General features: G+C 41.4%; 2 protein-coding genes across 4 annotated transcripts in view; one reads left to right on the top strand and one right to left on the bottom strand.

Moving 5' to 3' along the window:
- REXO5 (RNA exonuclease 5) overlaps window positions 1-9,640 on the top strand; it is a 106,744-nt gene extending 97,104 nt beyond the window's left edge. For 2 of the 3 annotated variants that reach the window (XM_058286305.1, XM_058286303.1), the window contains exons 18-19: window positions 8,387-8,479; window positions 8,649-9,640. In XM_058286305.1, the coding sequence (XP_058142288.1) occupies window positions 8,387-8,473 (87 nt within the window). In that variant the 3' untranslated portion in view covers window positions 8,474-8,479; window positions 8,649-9,640. Of the gene's footprint in view, window positions 1-8,386; window positions 8,573-8,648 lie in introns of those variants that run through there. The other variant, XM_058286302.1, reaches the window with a different exon arrangement.
- DCUN1D3 (defective in cullin neddylation 1 domain containing 3) overlaps window positions 1-15,107 on the bottom strand; it is a 39,019-nt gene that overhangs the window by 2,750 nt on the left and 21,162 nt on the right. The gene's annotated exons all lie outside the window — the stretch shown is intronic.

Raw genomic sequence — 15,107 nt, 5'->3', positions numbered from 1 at the left:
CTAGGGACTGCCCATTGACACACCAGTCCATTTCATCAGGGAGTCAACAATGAACCAAGGGAGACACCCAAAGTCCCTGCCCATCTATCACCACCCTTGTACATCAGCTCTATACCTTCACATTGGAAATGCAGTTCTTCCCAGAGACAATGGCACATATAGAAAACTAGTAAGGGAAACTCCTAAAATTCTTAAGGTAACGCAGGTTAAAAAGGTAACACAGGTTACAAAGATGCAGAATGCATCAAGGAAGACTTCAATTTTGCCAGAAATGTTCCAGAGGAAATCTGCCTTACCAACTTGCCATCACATAAGAAAGTTATTTGGATCTGAGTTAAAACAGAAGGAAAAAATAAAAAGGTTCGACACCTAGTCCCTAATGTCAACATTCCCTTGATTATCTTTTTGATTAGGATGAACAGGGAGAGAATAGTGGCCATAACTACGACAGTGATACAGTTTATGATGGTATTTAAAGATGAGGTGAAGGGAAGCGGACTTGGCGCAGTGGTTAGGGCGTCCGTCTGCCACATGGGAGGTCCACGGTTCAAACCCCGGGCCTTCTTGACCCATGTGGAGCTGGCCCATGCACAGTGCTGATGCTTACAAGGAGTGCTGTGCCACACAGCGGTGTCCCCCGTGTAGGGGAGCCCCACGCGCAAGGAATGCGCCCCATAAGGATCACCCACTGTGAAAGAAAGTGCAGCCTGCCTAAGAATGGCGCCGCCCACACGGAGAGCTGACACAACAAGATGACGCAACAAAAAGAATTCCCATGCCTCTGACAACAACAGAAGTGGACAAAGAAGACGATGCAGCAAACAGACACAGAGAAGAGACAACCGGGGCAGGCGGGGGGGGGGGGGGGGGGGGGGGAGTAAGGGAGAGAAATAAATTAATTAAAAAAAAAAAAAGATGAGGTGAAGGACTTGCAGTATTGTGACTACAAGCAGGGGCCAACCAAACAACGTGAAAGGTGTCTCTGGTTTCTCCAAATGACCTTCAGGCCCTACACTGTAAAGTAGGTAAAGTGCCTGCGCCCCCCCCCCCCTTTATGCCTCCCCCAATCCATCAAAGCCTATTTGCCAAACCAAATATCCAGGTCTCCAAGGTTTTATCTCTTTCCCTTAGGTCCTTGGTGAGGCAGTTTACAGAATGTAAGCCAAATTCACACTAAATGTGAGTGGCTAGAGGCTCTATAGGCTCAGTCCTCCGAGAGGAATCTCTACTTTAAAAGCTGATTCCAAATAGAATCTCTAATGGTAGGATAAGTGCTAGATGAAAAAGAAAAGGCTCAAATAATATATAACAAATGCCTCGTGGCGGTTTATTTCTATAATTGAAATGTATTTTTTTAAAGAATTACTAGAAATTTCTGAGCCCAACCAAGGTCAGACTGTTTCTCTAAGACTACCAGGGACCCTTATTCCTACCTTCAACTAGTCTACTGGAAGATGTATTTACAATTTAGTATCTAATTGTAAAATTTGCCAGCTGCTATAATAATTGTAGCCACTGAAATGATGATGTTAACAGAAAATACAGACCAGGATCCAGGAGAAGTATGTTAGGTAAAGTATACCCCAAACCAAACCAGTCATTCCAATGTTTCCCAGTTCTAGGGAGCTTCTGTGGACCTTCATGATCCAAATTAAAAGCCCTTAAGGAATTGGCAGTAGAGTAAAAGGGTGGTAAAACTATGAACTTTACCTGAAGAACTTAGCCTCCTCCAGAGAAAGGAGGATAAAATCAGGGTCATCTTCAAAAAGATTTCTAAGGGTAAGCTTTGAGTGCACAAGTTTACAATGAAGACTGGATCATTCCTGTTGTTAGTAGCAATTATTCTCACCAGGGTGTGTCCCATTCCCCAACCTCTAAAGGAATAAATGACAAAAAGACATGTCTATACATGCCCTCAAAAGACTTGCAATTTCATTTAGGTTCAAAATACAACTGAAAGCCTTATACAGATGTCTTAATGTAGACCCAAGTAAGTTCTTTTTATAATGTATTTTATAATGTATAATGTGAGCAATAAGCACAGCCTACTAAAAATTTAAAAGGCAAGGGGTTAATTCTTTTAAGACCATCATACAAGGAAAGCAACTGTTCAAGCTGAATTATCTCAAAACAAGCAGGACAACACCATGTGGAGGGTCTGGTTTCCAGATTTATGTTTCCAAAGACCAGAGTGCTAAAAGAAACAAAAAGGCCCAAACTTCCACAAACCCCACATGCTCACAGACAGGCAGATCTAACTCCCAGGCACACGCACAGGAACACAGCTTGCTGTTCAGCTCCAGCTGCAGGGGAGACTGGGGTGCCCAAAGACATTACAGGATTTCCCAACCTTGGTCTGACCTATCTATCTCAGGTCACTCACCTCCTGCACTCCAGACACATACTGCTTTACATCAGCTTCCTGCAAATCCTGGTGCCAAGATCCGCAGGTAGGAACAGAACAGATGGGACTCCCTCCCAAAGAGGTCTTAATCCACCCTAACCCTAACCCTAACCCTGTTTACCCAACCAGCCCTCCACCTAAGAGCATCTTTGACAACCTGACACAGCAGAATCAGTTGCAACCTGAAGGCCAGCAGATGAAAAAAAGGAGGGAAAGCTCCATTTAGCAAGTGTCAGAAGGTCAGGCTCTCCCATTCAGGACAACGTCTTTGAAATGCCTCCATTCCATCAATGCAAGTGGTGGTCTCAATCCAGAAGAAAAGAATTGCAGTCTGAAGAGCACAGCCCCTGATTACTGTCCAATGACTCCCTTCTTTTATCTGCCCCTTTTCTTTGGGAAAATACATTGGGTTCTAGTTTTATCCCCAGACTCAATAGCAGTGCCTGCCTGTGTCCTGGGCTGTGGCACTTCAAGTGTTTCAAATTGAAGGTCTCTCTGGACCCACTCCACTAACTGCTGGCCAATAGCTAACAATAGCAGTTATCAATTTTTGAGCACTTGATATGGTGCCAGGCACTAAGCTGTGTACTTTGTGGGCATTAACTCATAAATCCTCCTACCACAACCCCATAAGGTAGGTACTATTAAAACTCCCATTTAAAGACTGGGAAACTGAAACTCAGAGTAAAGTAAATTGCCAAGATTATATAACAGAACCAGTGTTATGTCTGACTCAAGAGACCATGGCCTTTACCACTAGGCTAAACTGCTAAGCCGTGTACAGCAAAGAAAGCCTGCAGAGGGGCAAGTTCAGAAGTGGCCCCATAGCTCTCTCAATGGGGAAAGTCTGTGCCCAGGGCTCAAGGGTGTCCCCCCTCCAAGGTCAACCCACCTGCATAGACCCTAGAGGTCGTGATATTTCAGACCATCAGAATGGCTAAGAGATCCAACTCTGAAGTCAAATCCCAACACTACCACTGGCAACTTGTCCAAACCTGAGCAAGACACTTGATTCTCAAAACCTAAGTCTCCCCAGTCTATAAAATGTTTTCTGTCTCTTAGAGGTGTTCTGAGGATTATAGCAGGAAATGCATATAAAGGGTACCTGGTGTACTTTGCTCAACTCACAGAAAACACTTGCAATGAAAGCTTTTATTATTAGTAGCCCACTGGACACCCCAGCTGTTGGCCTGTGTGAACAATGGGCTCCAGGCCTCAGCTTCCCCAGGCCTGGTCAGGACTCCTACCCCTGCCTTAAGCTCTTAGCTAGGGTTCTCTCCTGCTCAAAAACAGACCAGTCTATTGAACCCCAATGCTGACCCTGCTCAAATGCATTACTGTCCAGGAACCAGGTTCTCTGCAGGTCTGGACTTCCTTGTGGTTGATCCTGGGTAAAACCCTGCCAGGTATTTATTGTACTCTCTGGATGGACCCTTTCCAATGCTTGCCAGTCCCTGTCCTTGACCTGGGGGTCAGGTTTCAGGCACTTTTCAGACTTTCAAGGCTTGGTCCCAGCTCTGGGAATCACAAAAGACAGGATTTTCTAGCTGGCTATTTGTTTAGATTCAATTTATTAGAACTGCCTTTTCAATCATGCCCTCTTCCATCTCTGCCACTTCTCTGAAGTGGAAAGCCTCTGCAGAACCTGAGCACCCTGAGTCAAATTTTTCATCAGTAATGAACCATCATTTTTAACAAGCATGGCTTTGTATTTATTAGTATGCTATAATAGCTATATATAAATGTAGCGCTGTGAAATAATTACCCCCATTTTATAGGAAGAGAAATGGAGACACAACTAGGTCAAGGAACTTATCTAGGAAGGGAGAAATCAAGGACAGAGTAATTAAGTGAAGAGCTTTGGGATCAAACACACCTGGATTTCAGTTATGACCATCCATATGTATTATAACTTTAAAATGGGGGCAATGATGGCAGCTTTACCTCAAAAGACTGCTACATAAGATAAAATGAATTAATCCATGTAAAATGCTCTGTCCAATACCTGGCTCACAGAAACTATTCAGTAAGCATTAACCTTTATTTTAGCTGCTGTTACTATTATTGCAAAGTTGGTGACAGTAACATGTCTCCCTTCTCCCAGAAAAGTGCTCCTTTCAGTAGCCAGCTTAGTTCTGCTGTGGCAATTCGGGTATGCAGCAGCTCTCTTTTTCTCACAAAAAGCTACTCTGCCCTCCTGCCTAATTTAAATGGTTTAAATGGGTTGAATGGAGTCAAGGACAAGAAGGGATGGGGAGAAAGGAAAGATAAGAATAAAGAAAAAAAAAAACCTGGGACACCTATTTCTAAGCACAGTTATAGCTTTGGGTGTTTACCTGAAAGATGGAAGACAGTAACTGCTCAGCCTTATGGTGGATGCAGATCAGCCTCCAGCTTTTCTCCCTCCATCTCAGCTCCCACTGTTTCTACCTCCCTCCCTTCCTCCCTTTCTCCCTCCTCTCCCCCACCCACATCGGCCTCCAGACTCCCTCCTCCCCTGTGCCAGCTTTGGCTACTATCCCCAGGAATGGGGTTGGCTACCCAGCCTGGCCCATGGCCTGAAACAGGCACTGTTGGGCCCAGAGGGCAATTCTAGAGGTTGGAGTTGGTCCATCCCTGTGGAAGCTCTAGCTCACAAGAGGGGTCAGGAAGCTGTTCCCTAGAGGGCATGTTCTGCGCTGTAAGGGCTTACTATCTACTGCTGAGATAGAACTTCCTCATAAAACAGAACTCCCAGGAGGGCAAAGTCATACAACACAGTGCAACTGGGGTAGGCAAAGAAGAGAGAAGTATGAATGGAGGGTGCAGAAACAAAGGCAGAGGGAATGAGGAAGAGGAACCAATGTTTGTGGAGATGGGGCCCCATCTTCATGTTTCACATGCATCATTACCTTCATACCTCACAACACCCTGGGAAATAGGTTGTTATAGATTTTACAAAAAAGAAACAGGTTTCTTAACTATTAAAAGCAGTAGAACTGGGAAATGAAACCAGATCTGTCAGATTCCCCATGCCACAGGGAAGGTTTCAAGGAAAAGACAGGGCTTGTTCTGGCCCTTAAATGGCTGGAGGTATAAATGGAAGGAAAGAGGGAGAGGGCCAATATGGTTGGCCCATGGCTAGAGGTGATTTAAAAATAAATTTATTAATAGCATTATTTTAAAAATAATTACCTCTGTTTACTGAATGTTTACTTAGTCTGTGTCCGAGACCAGTGCTAAGGGCTTTATATGAATTGCTGCATTTAATTCACTACCACCCTATGAGGGAGATGCCATAATTTTCATTCCACAGATGGGAAAACTGCAGAGAGGTTAATTTGGCCTGAGGTCACACAGGCAACATAAGAAGAAAAAGGGAGTCAAACCCAAACAGCCTGATTGTACATTTTCTACTCCACATCGATGGCCTCACTACTGTTCTGTGCTATGATCATGTGCCAGGATGTACCCCTTCCCTAAGGGATGATGATGGCCCAAGAACACCATGCACATTATCAACACCTAAGCAGACTCCAGAAGTCGTGAGGTGATACAGTCTACTCCCAGGAAACCTTCCCTTCTGGTCCAAGATTTCCCTAAGCTTTGTGTGTCCTTAAACAAGTCACTTAACCTCCCTGAGTTTCAATGACCCCAACATTAAATTGAGGGGTCTGGACTAGTCCTTTCAACTTCTAATATTCTGGGCCAGCCTTCATCTTTTTGACATCTAAATGTGTAACCCTCCGAAGACAGGCCTACACCTCCATAGTGAACTGCACATGGCTCACATATTCCTCCTTGCCCAAGCATATCAGAGCCAAAGGAAAAAAAAAAAGTACGAAAGAAGAGAGAAAGCAAGGCAATTCCAATCTGAATAAGTGGTGGTAGATAACACTGGTTTTGTGGCCGTCCCTCTCCCTAATCACCTTAGTTTCATCTCTGCAAGCTAAGCAATAGACCCTGACATGGAAAACAGAGCAAAACAAGATGGCTCATAGCAGTAGCTGGTTAGGTTAGGAAGCTCAGAGGAATGCTATATTGGCCGTTGATGGGGAGCCTGCTACCTAAGGAAATGAGGAGCTAAAGAACAGGAGGCAAATGCCAACTGAGAAAATGGCATCAGCCAGGCACCTGAGATCTGCTCAGAGGCTCCTTAAGAGAAGGGTCCAATCTGATCCACCTCTCCATTCTGTTCCCATCCAGAGTCCACTAATACCTACTAGAAAGTATCAGTGTTTCTACATATCAGCAATAAGAAACCCATCTTTTCAGCTCTCATCTAAACAGTTTATAGAGCTAGTTGGATGCATGTTCTTATTTCTCACTACTTATCCCAGATACCCAAAGGCCAGAGAACATGAGTACATGAATTCCTCCAGCTGCCAGAGTCTCAAGTGCTGTACCAGGAGAAGGCATTCCACCTGAGATTGTCAAAGCAAGATCAGAAGAGCCCCTTATTCCACCTGGCAGCCAGACTCAGAATGACCTGAGGAAAAGATAGAAAATAGGTGACATCCCTTTGTAAAACACCTCCTAGATAATTAACATGCAAAAATAACAAGGAGGAAAGATGGAGGGAGTATTTTAACTGCAGAGTCACTCCTGTCACTTGGAACTTGGGACTTAAAAGATCACCTTTGATATTAGGTCTTACTCAGAGCTACGTTTAAGGGAATGCTGTTCACTCTGCCAAAGCAAATGAGACCCGTTTGCTTCTATTTTCTGCTTTTAAAAAGACTTTTTGTCCTAAAATGTACCGCAGTGGCAAGCTAAGACAGCAGTTCCAGTAGGGTTGAGTAGGAACACATGACTTCCTACTTCAACCAACCCACAAGTAAAAAGAAAAGGAAAAAAAAAAAAGAGGATGAAGGAAAGGAAAAAGGAAGAGAGGGAGAGAAGGAGGAAAAAAAATTTTTTAAAAGAAAATAAACCAACTCGATATAATTCTGTTAAAGACTATGAGGTCACATGACTAAGACCAGCCAGCTTAGCACAAAGGAATTTTCTTTTTCTTTTATTAATAAAAGTGCACTTACTTCATATACTCTAATAAGAATATATATCCAGTTGAGGCCTGAGGACTGAAGCCAGTGTGGGGCTGGCTTGAACAAATACTGCCAAGCCAATGCATGCATGTATTATCAGGTTTCCAAATACCAAATAATGAAGCATTTTTGGTCTCCGGGTTTCAGAGCTAAATGTTGAATTCCACATGACTCAAAAATCATCAGAAAAGGTCTGGATCACTTTATTGACCCTCACATGAAAGATTTTTTGCATCATTAGTAGTCTGGGCACATCTGAACACCCATTTAAAGGCAAACAGGGCATCATTAGGAGGTGCTAGGTTGGCCGTTTTTCTTCTGCACCAGCTTTTCAAATTACTTCAGTTCAAACTTAGAGGGTTGTCTTCGATTTGTGCTCCATGGTACCATAATAAAAACAGCATTATCTGCTACATTCTTCACCTCTAGCCTTAGGCTTACAGTTTGTTTTCTTCCTTGTAGGACAGAGCCTTATTAGACCCCATTGAAGGTAAAATCATTGCTTAGGCACTAATTCCCTCCTTCCAGTTAGCACATGGGTCCCAACCACCCTGGGGATTTACCTGATTGTAGCTGATCCGTGTTTAAAAACCCAATTACCACATCAACTATTCACTTTTCAGTCACCTTCTGAGGAATTCACTAGTCAGTGACTGAATGAAAAAATAATTAACCGGAGATGAGACTAGAGTTTTGCATCCAAGTACAAAAAGACTGTCAAATGAGTCAAAATATGAGGGAAGAATCCAATGTAAAGATGATAAATGACTGCATCAAAATGTCTTCAAGGGGCACCTGAATGATCATAAATGTATAGACGTGATTTCTAGAGCCACATTTCCTCTAACTAGAACTCAGGTTTATCACTGGTAACTAATCATTCTCTTTAATGCTCACTAATTCTTGAAAAACAAAACCAAAACCCCACCCAAATCTATAAGACCATGTTTATCAGTTTTTTCCTAGAGGCAGAGGATGGAGGCTGAATGCTAATGCAAAATGGATGGGAAGAAGAAGAGGGGAAGTTAAAAGACCTGTATAATATTAGGTTGGTGCAAAAGTAATTATGGTTTTTGCATTGTTGAAATTTGCTATTTGATATTGGCATATTCTTAAATAAATGTGGTTATGTTATACATCATTTTAATGTGCATTTCTTGCTTTATGTTTTTTCACTAATGACTTATTACTTGCTGTTTATTTTATATTTATTTTAGGCTATGGAAATGTTAGATAAAAAGCAAATTCGAGCAATTTTCTTAGTTTAGTTAATGGGTCATAAAGCAGTGAAGACAACTCGAAACATCAGCAACACATTTGGCCAGGAACTGCTCATGAACGTACAGTGCAGTGGTGGTTCAAGAAGTTTTGCAATGGAGATGAGAACCTTGAAGATAGGGAACATAGTGCCTGACCATCAGAACTTGACAACAACCAAAACAATCATCAAAGCTGACCCTATTAAACTACATGAGAAGTTGCTGAAGAACTCAAGGTGGACCGTTCTACGGTTGTTCGGCATTTCAAACAAACTGGAAAGGTGAAAAAGCCTGATAAGTGGGTGCCTCATGAACTGATCGAAAATTTTAAAAATCGTTTAAGTGTTGTCTTCTCTTATTCTACGCAACAACGAACCATTTCTTGATTGGATTGTGATGTATGATGAAAAGTGGATTTTATACAACAGCTAGCAAAGACCACCTCAGTGGATGGACCAAGAAGAAACTCCAAAGCACTTCCCAAAGCCAAACTTGCACCCAAAAAAACCATTATGGTCACTGTTTGGTGGTCTGCTGCCCGTCTACAGCTTTATGAATCCTGGTGAAACCATTACATCTGAGAAGTATGCTCAGCAAATCGATGAGGTGCACCAAAAACTGAAACACGTGTAGTTGGCATTGGTCAACAGAAAGAGCCCACTTCTTCACAATGCCCAACCCCATATCGCATAACCAATGCTTCAAAATTTGAACGAATTGGGCTACAAAAGCTTTGCCTCATCGCCATATTCACCTGACCTCTTACCAACTTATTACCATTTCTTCAAGCATCTCTACCCGCAGGATGCAGAAAATGCTTTCCAAGAGTTTGTTAAATCCCAAAGCACAGATTTTTAAGCTACAAGAATACACATACTTATTTCTTATTGGCAAATATGTGTTGATTATAATGGTTCCTATTTTGATTAATAAAGACGTGTTTGAACCTAGTTATAATGATTTAATATTCATGGTCCAAAACCACAATTCCTTTTGCACCAACCTAATAAAATAATGGCTGGCTTTCAACCACATCAGCAAACTGGTCCGAGAAAGAAGGAAGTTGCCAAGGCTTTCCCTCTTGCTGCCAAATCCAAAAATATTACATACTTATTCTGTGGGACTTAGAAGCACAAAGGAAAATAAAGCCACCTAGTCTTTTTCTACTAGCACATATAAAGAATGTACACATTATGCACGTGTAACTTAAACAAAGCTGGGGTCATATTGTACACGCTATTTTGCAAACTTTCCCCACTGACCTCTTTTTTTAACAAAAATCTTCCCCTCTCACAAAATGCCTTTAAAAGAATAGGAATTCAACAATAGTACTTGGGATCATTTGTAATAAAGGGGTGGCATCACACTACTAACTCTCCAGCTATTTCATGAACCCAGAGACTAGACCCAACTAGACAAATCTGTCAAAAATCTGGTACAGCACTGCTGAAGGGGGCAAAAAGGTTGACACTCTTTGTGTTAAACCATATTTAATAGCCAGATAAGTAGTTTATTGAACAGGGGTACCATAATTTATCAATTTAATCTTGTTGGACATTTAGGTTGCTTCCAATAGTGCATTACTATAAACAATACTGGGATAATAAAGAGAACATGCAGCTAAAATTCAGCACATTTATAATTATTTCCTGGGAAATCCCTACAAATGATACCAACGAATCAGAGGACATGAAAAAAACAATTAAATATATAATCAAACTTTCAACAAAGTTGAGTCAACTTAAATTCATAGGGTATGAGAGTGCATATTTCTCCCAACACGTTCCTGTAATATTTGCCAACTAATTCAATTCCTAAAAAAGGAAAGGGAAGAGGATGTGAATCAAGTGATTGGGCTCCCACCTACCACATGGGAGGTTGCTGGTTCAGTTCCCAGTACCTCCTAAAGAAGATAGCGAGCTGGTATGACAGGCAGGCACAGCAAAGCTGATGCAACAAGAGACACAACAGGAAAAACATAATGAAAGACACAACAAAGCAGGGAACAGAGGATTGCCCAAGTGATTAGGCACGCCCCCTTCACATCGGAGACCCCAGGTTTGGTTCCCAGTGCCTCCTAAAGATGAAGAGACACAGCAAGTGCAAACAACAAGGAGATGGGGATAAATAAATAAATGAATAAAATACAATCTTAAAAAAAAAAAGGAAACTTTACCTAAAGCACAAAATTCCATTATAGCTAGGTAGATCATTATGATGCTATTTGAAAGACAAACTAAAGGAATCTTTCCTAATGTAATTTTCACAACCTTAGGCATATGTGCCACAAAACACAGTTACTTTATTCTACTGTATATGCATTTTCTGCCACTTTCATGTTTCCAAGGAGGTACCTTCTCCCAGCATTCAGATACCATGTGAAAGGTTGTAAAGCTAGAGTTCTGGAAATCTTTCTCTGCAATAATAACAGGAATCAATCTTCCAGCTCAAACAGGTATTTGATTTTAAACCACATACTATGAAACTGAAAGACCAAATCTGACCAGAACCTGGATACCCTCTTGGTTTCAATTACTATCACCGAAACAATTTCTCTTTGATTTTTAAGTACTGAAGTACCTATTTAGAAAGTGTTCAGCTTTTGAAGATACCGACAGGAAAGGCTCATGTTTGTGTTTATTGAAAACACATTCCCAGCAGGTTGAAACTTGAGGTCCAAGGTTTGGGTTTTGGTTTTTTTTTCAAATTGCTTATTTCACAAATGCATACTCATATGCCGAGAGTGCAGGGTACATTAACATGTGTAGAGATATGCAAATAATTAAAACAAAAATAGAGCTCTATACCTGATGGAGCCATCATTGTGTTGCAGGTTTTGCAAAGTAAGACATCTGATGATTCCTGCCCACTTCCAGCCCACACTGAACCTGCCAAAATTGCCACCACCTAATAGCCATCACAATGCTGTCTATTAAACTATGCTCTAGAAACTAGGCCTTATTTTAAGATAAACCAGTCTGAAAAAACTCTCAAATAGAGCAACAGCACCATAAGCTCTTTGATCATCACCTCCTTTGAAATGTTGACGACAGTTAAAGACCTCAAAATAAACTGTACATACACATGCCTACACTCAAATTATACATCCGATTATAGGGGGTCCAAGAAATTACATGCAACTTTTCTGAATTGCCCATAATACAATCACACAACCACATTCCTTTCATTCAGAAACCAGTTGCAAAAATTCTGCAGCTCCAACAGCTATGCCAATAGTCATGTGCATTCCATTTTCCAGGAAGGACAGAATATACAGCAGATGCAGAATGACGAGGTTGCAAAGCCCAGCTTTATCAGTTCCCCAGCGCATAACCATCTTGCACCTCAGTTTTCTCAAATGCCTGTCAAAGAGTCTCTGTGAAGAATGGCTTCTTCCTATCAGATGGATCTCAGCTACATGCTGAGTTTACTTTCCCTGTATAACCAATCTAAAGCACCATCCCAATCTGATCCAGCATTAGCACCATTTTATTCCTTGACAGCACACACCACACTCTGAAATTCCTACTTTCTGATTTATTGTCTGCTCTCCCTACTGGAAGGGAGGCACCACAAGAGCAGAAATTACACCTAGTCTTATTCACCATTTATATTATGCACCTATGCTAAGAGGCACATAGCAGGTACTCAATAAAAATTTGTTGAATGAGTAATAATCACTGATACTTATGAGCACTTATATTCTATACAATGCACCAATCTATGCCCATTAAATGTATTACCTTGTGAGTTCATGAGTGTCCCTAGCACCTAATTAGTTCTCAACAAATTGTCGCTATTACTATCAATTATAATTACTACAATGATAATGTTAACCAATAGTCAACAGTTGAGTATCAAATACTAATCACCTTAAGGACGCAGAAATTGATTTCACATCCTGAAGGCTGGTTCCAAGGTGTGATTTTTCCTGGACCCCTTCGAACACCCCCTCCACCCTCAGAGAGAAGGGAAAGTTAGGAAAATATTCACTATGCCTACTATTCCTTATTTCTTCAGTTTTTCAGATAATCGGATGAGAACACAGCTTCTCGGTCAGCAGTCTACAGCTCTGTGTCTCTTTACTCCACAAACTAATTTTCACCTCAAACACAATGAAATCCAAAATTTGAATCTGAAACAGGTAGATATTCAACCTGTCATACCTTTTTTTGAACTGCATTTCAGTCACTTGGAAAAAATTCACATCATTAACAGAAATCACTCCTGCTTCTCACTTTCAGCAAGAGAGTAAGTTCAAAGAATTGATTCAAGCCATGGCCACAAAGCACTCTAGAAGATACAGGGGTTCATAAATCAAGTGTTCTAGTGAAAAGTCTCTTGGTTGAACTGTGTCTTCCCAGCCTCAATCAACAAAGGCATAATTAAGGTGTCTGGAGATTAAAGAGCAAAAGCCAGCAGCTTTTTTAGAATACTTGCTTACTTAAAGCATGGAGGCCTAAAAAAAAGGTCTGAATGCTTAAACACAGCCAGTTTTACAATTAATGGGATATGACACTAAGATATTTATTAAAACTCATTTGGGGAGCAGATACAGCGCAAGAGGTTGAGCACGTGCTTCCCATAAGAGGTCCGGGGTTTGGTCCCTGATGCCTCCTAAAACAAACAACAAGTAAACAAACGAAAAAACCAACTCAGGAGAGCTGATGTGGCTCCATGGTTGAGTGCTAGCTTCCCATATATAAGGTCCTGGGCTCATTCCCTGGCACTACAAAAAACTCATTTGATGACAATGACTTCTAACTCTGTGGACTGGAGCATGTACCCTGTCAAAGAGACTAAGAGATGGGGACTACCACAGGCTTCCACCTCTTTAGAACCACTGCAGACAATGGACTCTAAAGAACATGATGGCAAGAAAAGGACAAGAATGAAAGTCCTAATCAAAGCCTCCAAAGCCTGATATACTTGCCAAGAAAGCAAAAAGCACATTCTCCCTCCACTGGATGGTAAGCCCACATTCTGCTCCAACCAAGTGAAACAGCCAGCTCTTGTTCTCCCTGAACCCAGACTCAATTATGATATTTGGGGTGGAGATGGATGGAAGAGAAACACTATGGGGATTTTTCTAGGAGTATATGTTATAAAAATGGAGCTTCCAATTTTAGATATAAAACAGAAATGGAAAATAGCTAGAATTAGAAGTTTGCTTTAGCACAATTCATTGAAAATTACAAGTTTAAGTGCTGGTAGCTGGGGAGAGGGGAATCACACCACCACATGATTTCTCAGTAAGTCATGAAAAAAAAAGTGCCAGCTTGTTTAACAGTGGACATTCAACAGCAGCAGAATTAAGAAGTCCACTGTGTCAGATGATGGAAAACCAAACTGACATGCCCATATTTGTTTCAACAGTGACAAAACTAGCACAAATGGACTGCAGCAGCAATTTAAAAGACAGAAACATGAATAAAACTTTTGTGAGGCTAGTCAAAAATGAAATACTTAAAACCCTGAATAATTACTTACTTTACAGATGGTAAATCAGTTTAATAGAAAAACCACCTCAACTATTAATAAACTGGTAACTAAAACATTTCTGGATTTCTAATGCCCATTCTAGATTAACATACCTTTGTGTCAAAGCAAAAGCCAAGTACAGATAACATTATCTGGATTCAACATTAAGGAACAGATACCTCAGTGTCTAAATTCCACCAACAATACATTAAAAAATAGCAAATGTCCAAGTTTCAAAAAAATATTATGGGGGGAAGCGGATCTGGCTCAATTGATAGAGCATCTGTCTACCACACAGGAGGTCCAGGGTTCAAACCCAGGGCCTCCTGTTCCGTGTGGTAAGCTGGCTCACATGAAGTGCTGATGTGCGCAAGGAGTGCCGTGCCATGCACGGGTGTCCCCCACGTAGAGGGAGCCCCACGTGCAAGGAGTGTACCTTGCAAGGAGAGCCACCCTGCATGAAAAAAAGTGCAGCCTGCCCAGGAGTGGCGCTGCTGCACACATAGAGAGCTGACGAAGCAAGATAGTGCAACAAAAAGAGATACAGATTCCTGGTGCTGCTTTACAAGAATGCAAGCGGACACAGAAGAACACAGAGCGAATGGACACAGAGAGCAGACAACAGTGGGAGGGAAGGGGAGAGAAATAAAAAAAAAAACTTAAAAAAAAAAAAAAGATGACAGGGGAGCAGATGTGGCTCAAGCAATTGAGCACCTGCTTCCCACATGGGAAGTCCTGGGTTCAGTTCCTGATGCCTCCTAGAAGCAAAAAAAAAAAAAAAAAAAAAAAGGGAAAATAAGAAACAAGCCTTCCCACATACAAGATTTTGGGTGTGGAAGATGGAGAGTCAAGAAAATGGAAAAAGCTGATACCAAATACCACTGATTGTACAATTTGGATGGACTGTATGGTTTATTAATACGTATCAATAAAATT

The sequence above is a fragment of the Dasypus novemcinctus genome, chromosome 23 (genome assembly GCF_030445035.2).
Source record: "Dasypus novemcinctus isolate mDasNov1 chromosome 23, mDasNov1.1.hap2, whole genome shotgun sequence".
Classification (NCBI taxonomy): domain Eukaryota; kingdom Metazoa; phylum Chordata; class Mammalia; order Cingulata; family Dasypodidae; genus Dasypus; species Dasypus novemcinctus.
The sequence above is the reverse complement of the archived record's forward strand: the minus strand, read 5'-3'. Positions and strand labels throughout refer to the sequence as shown.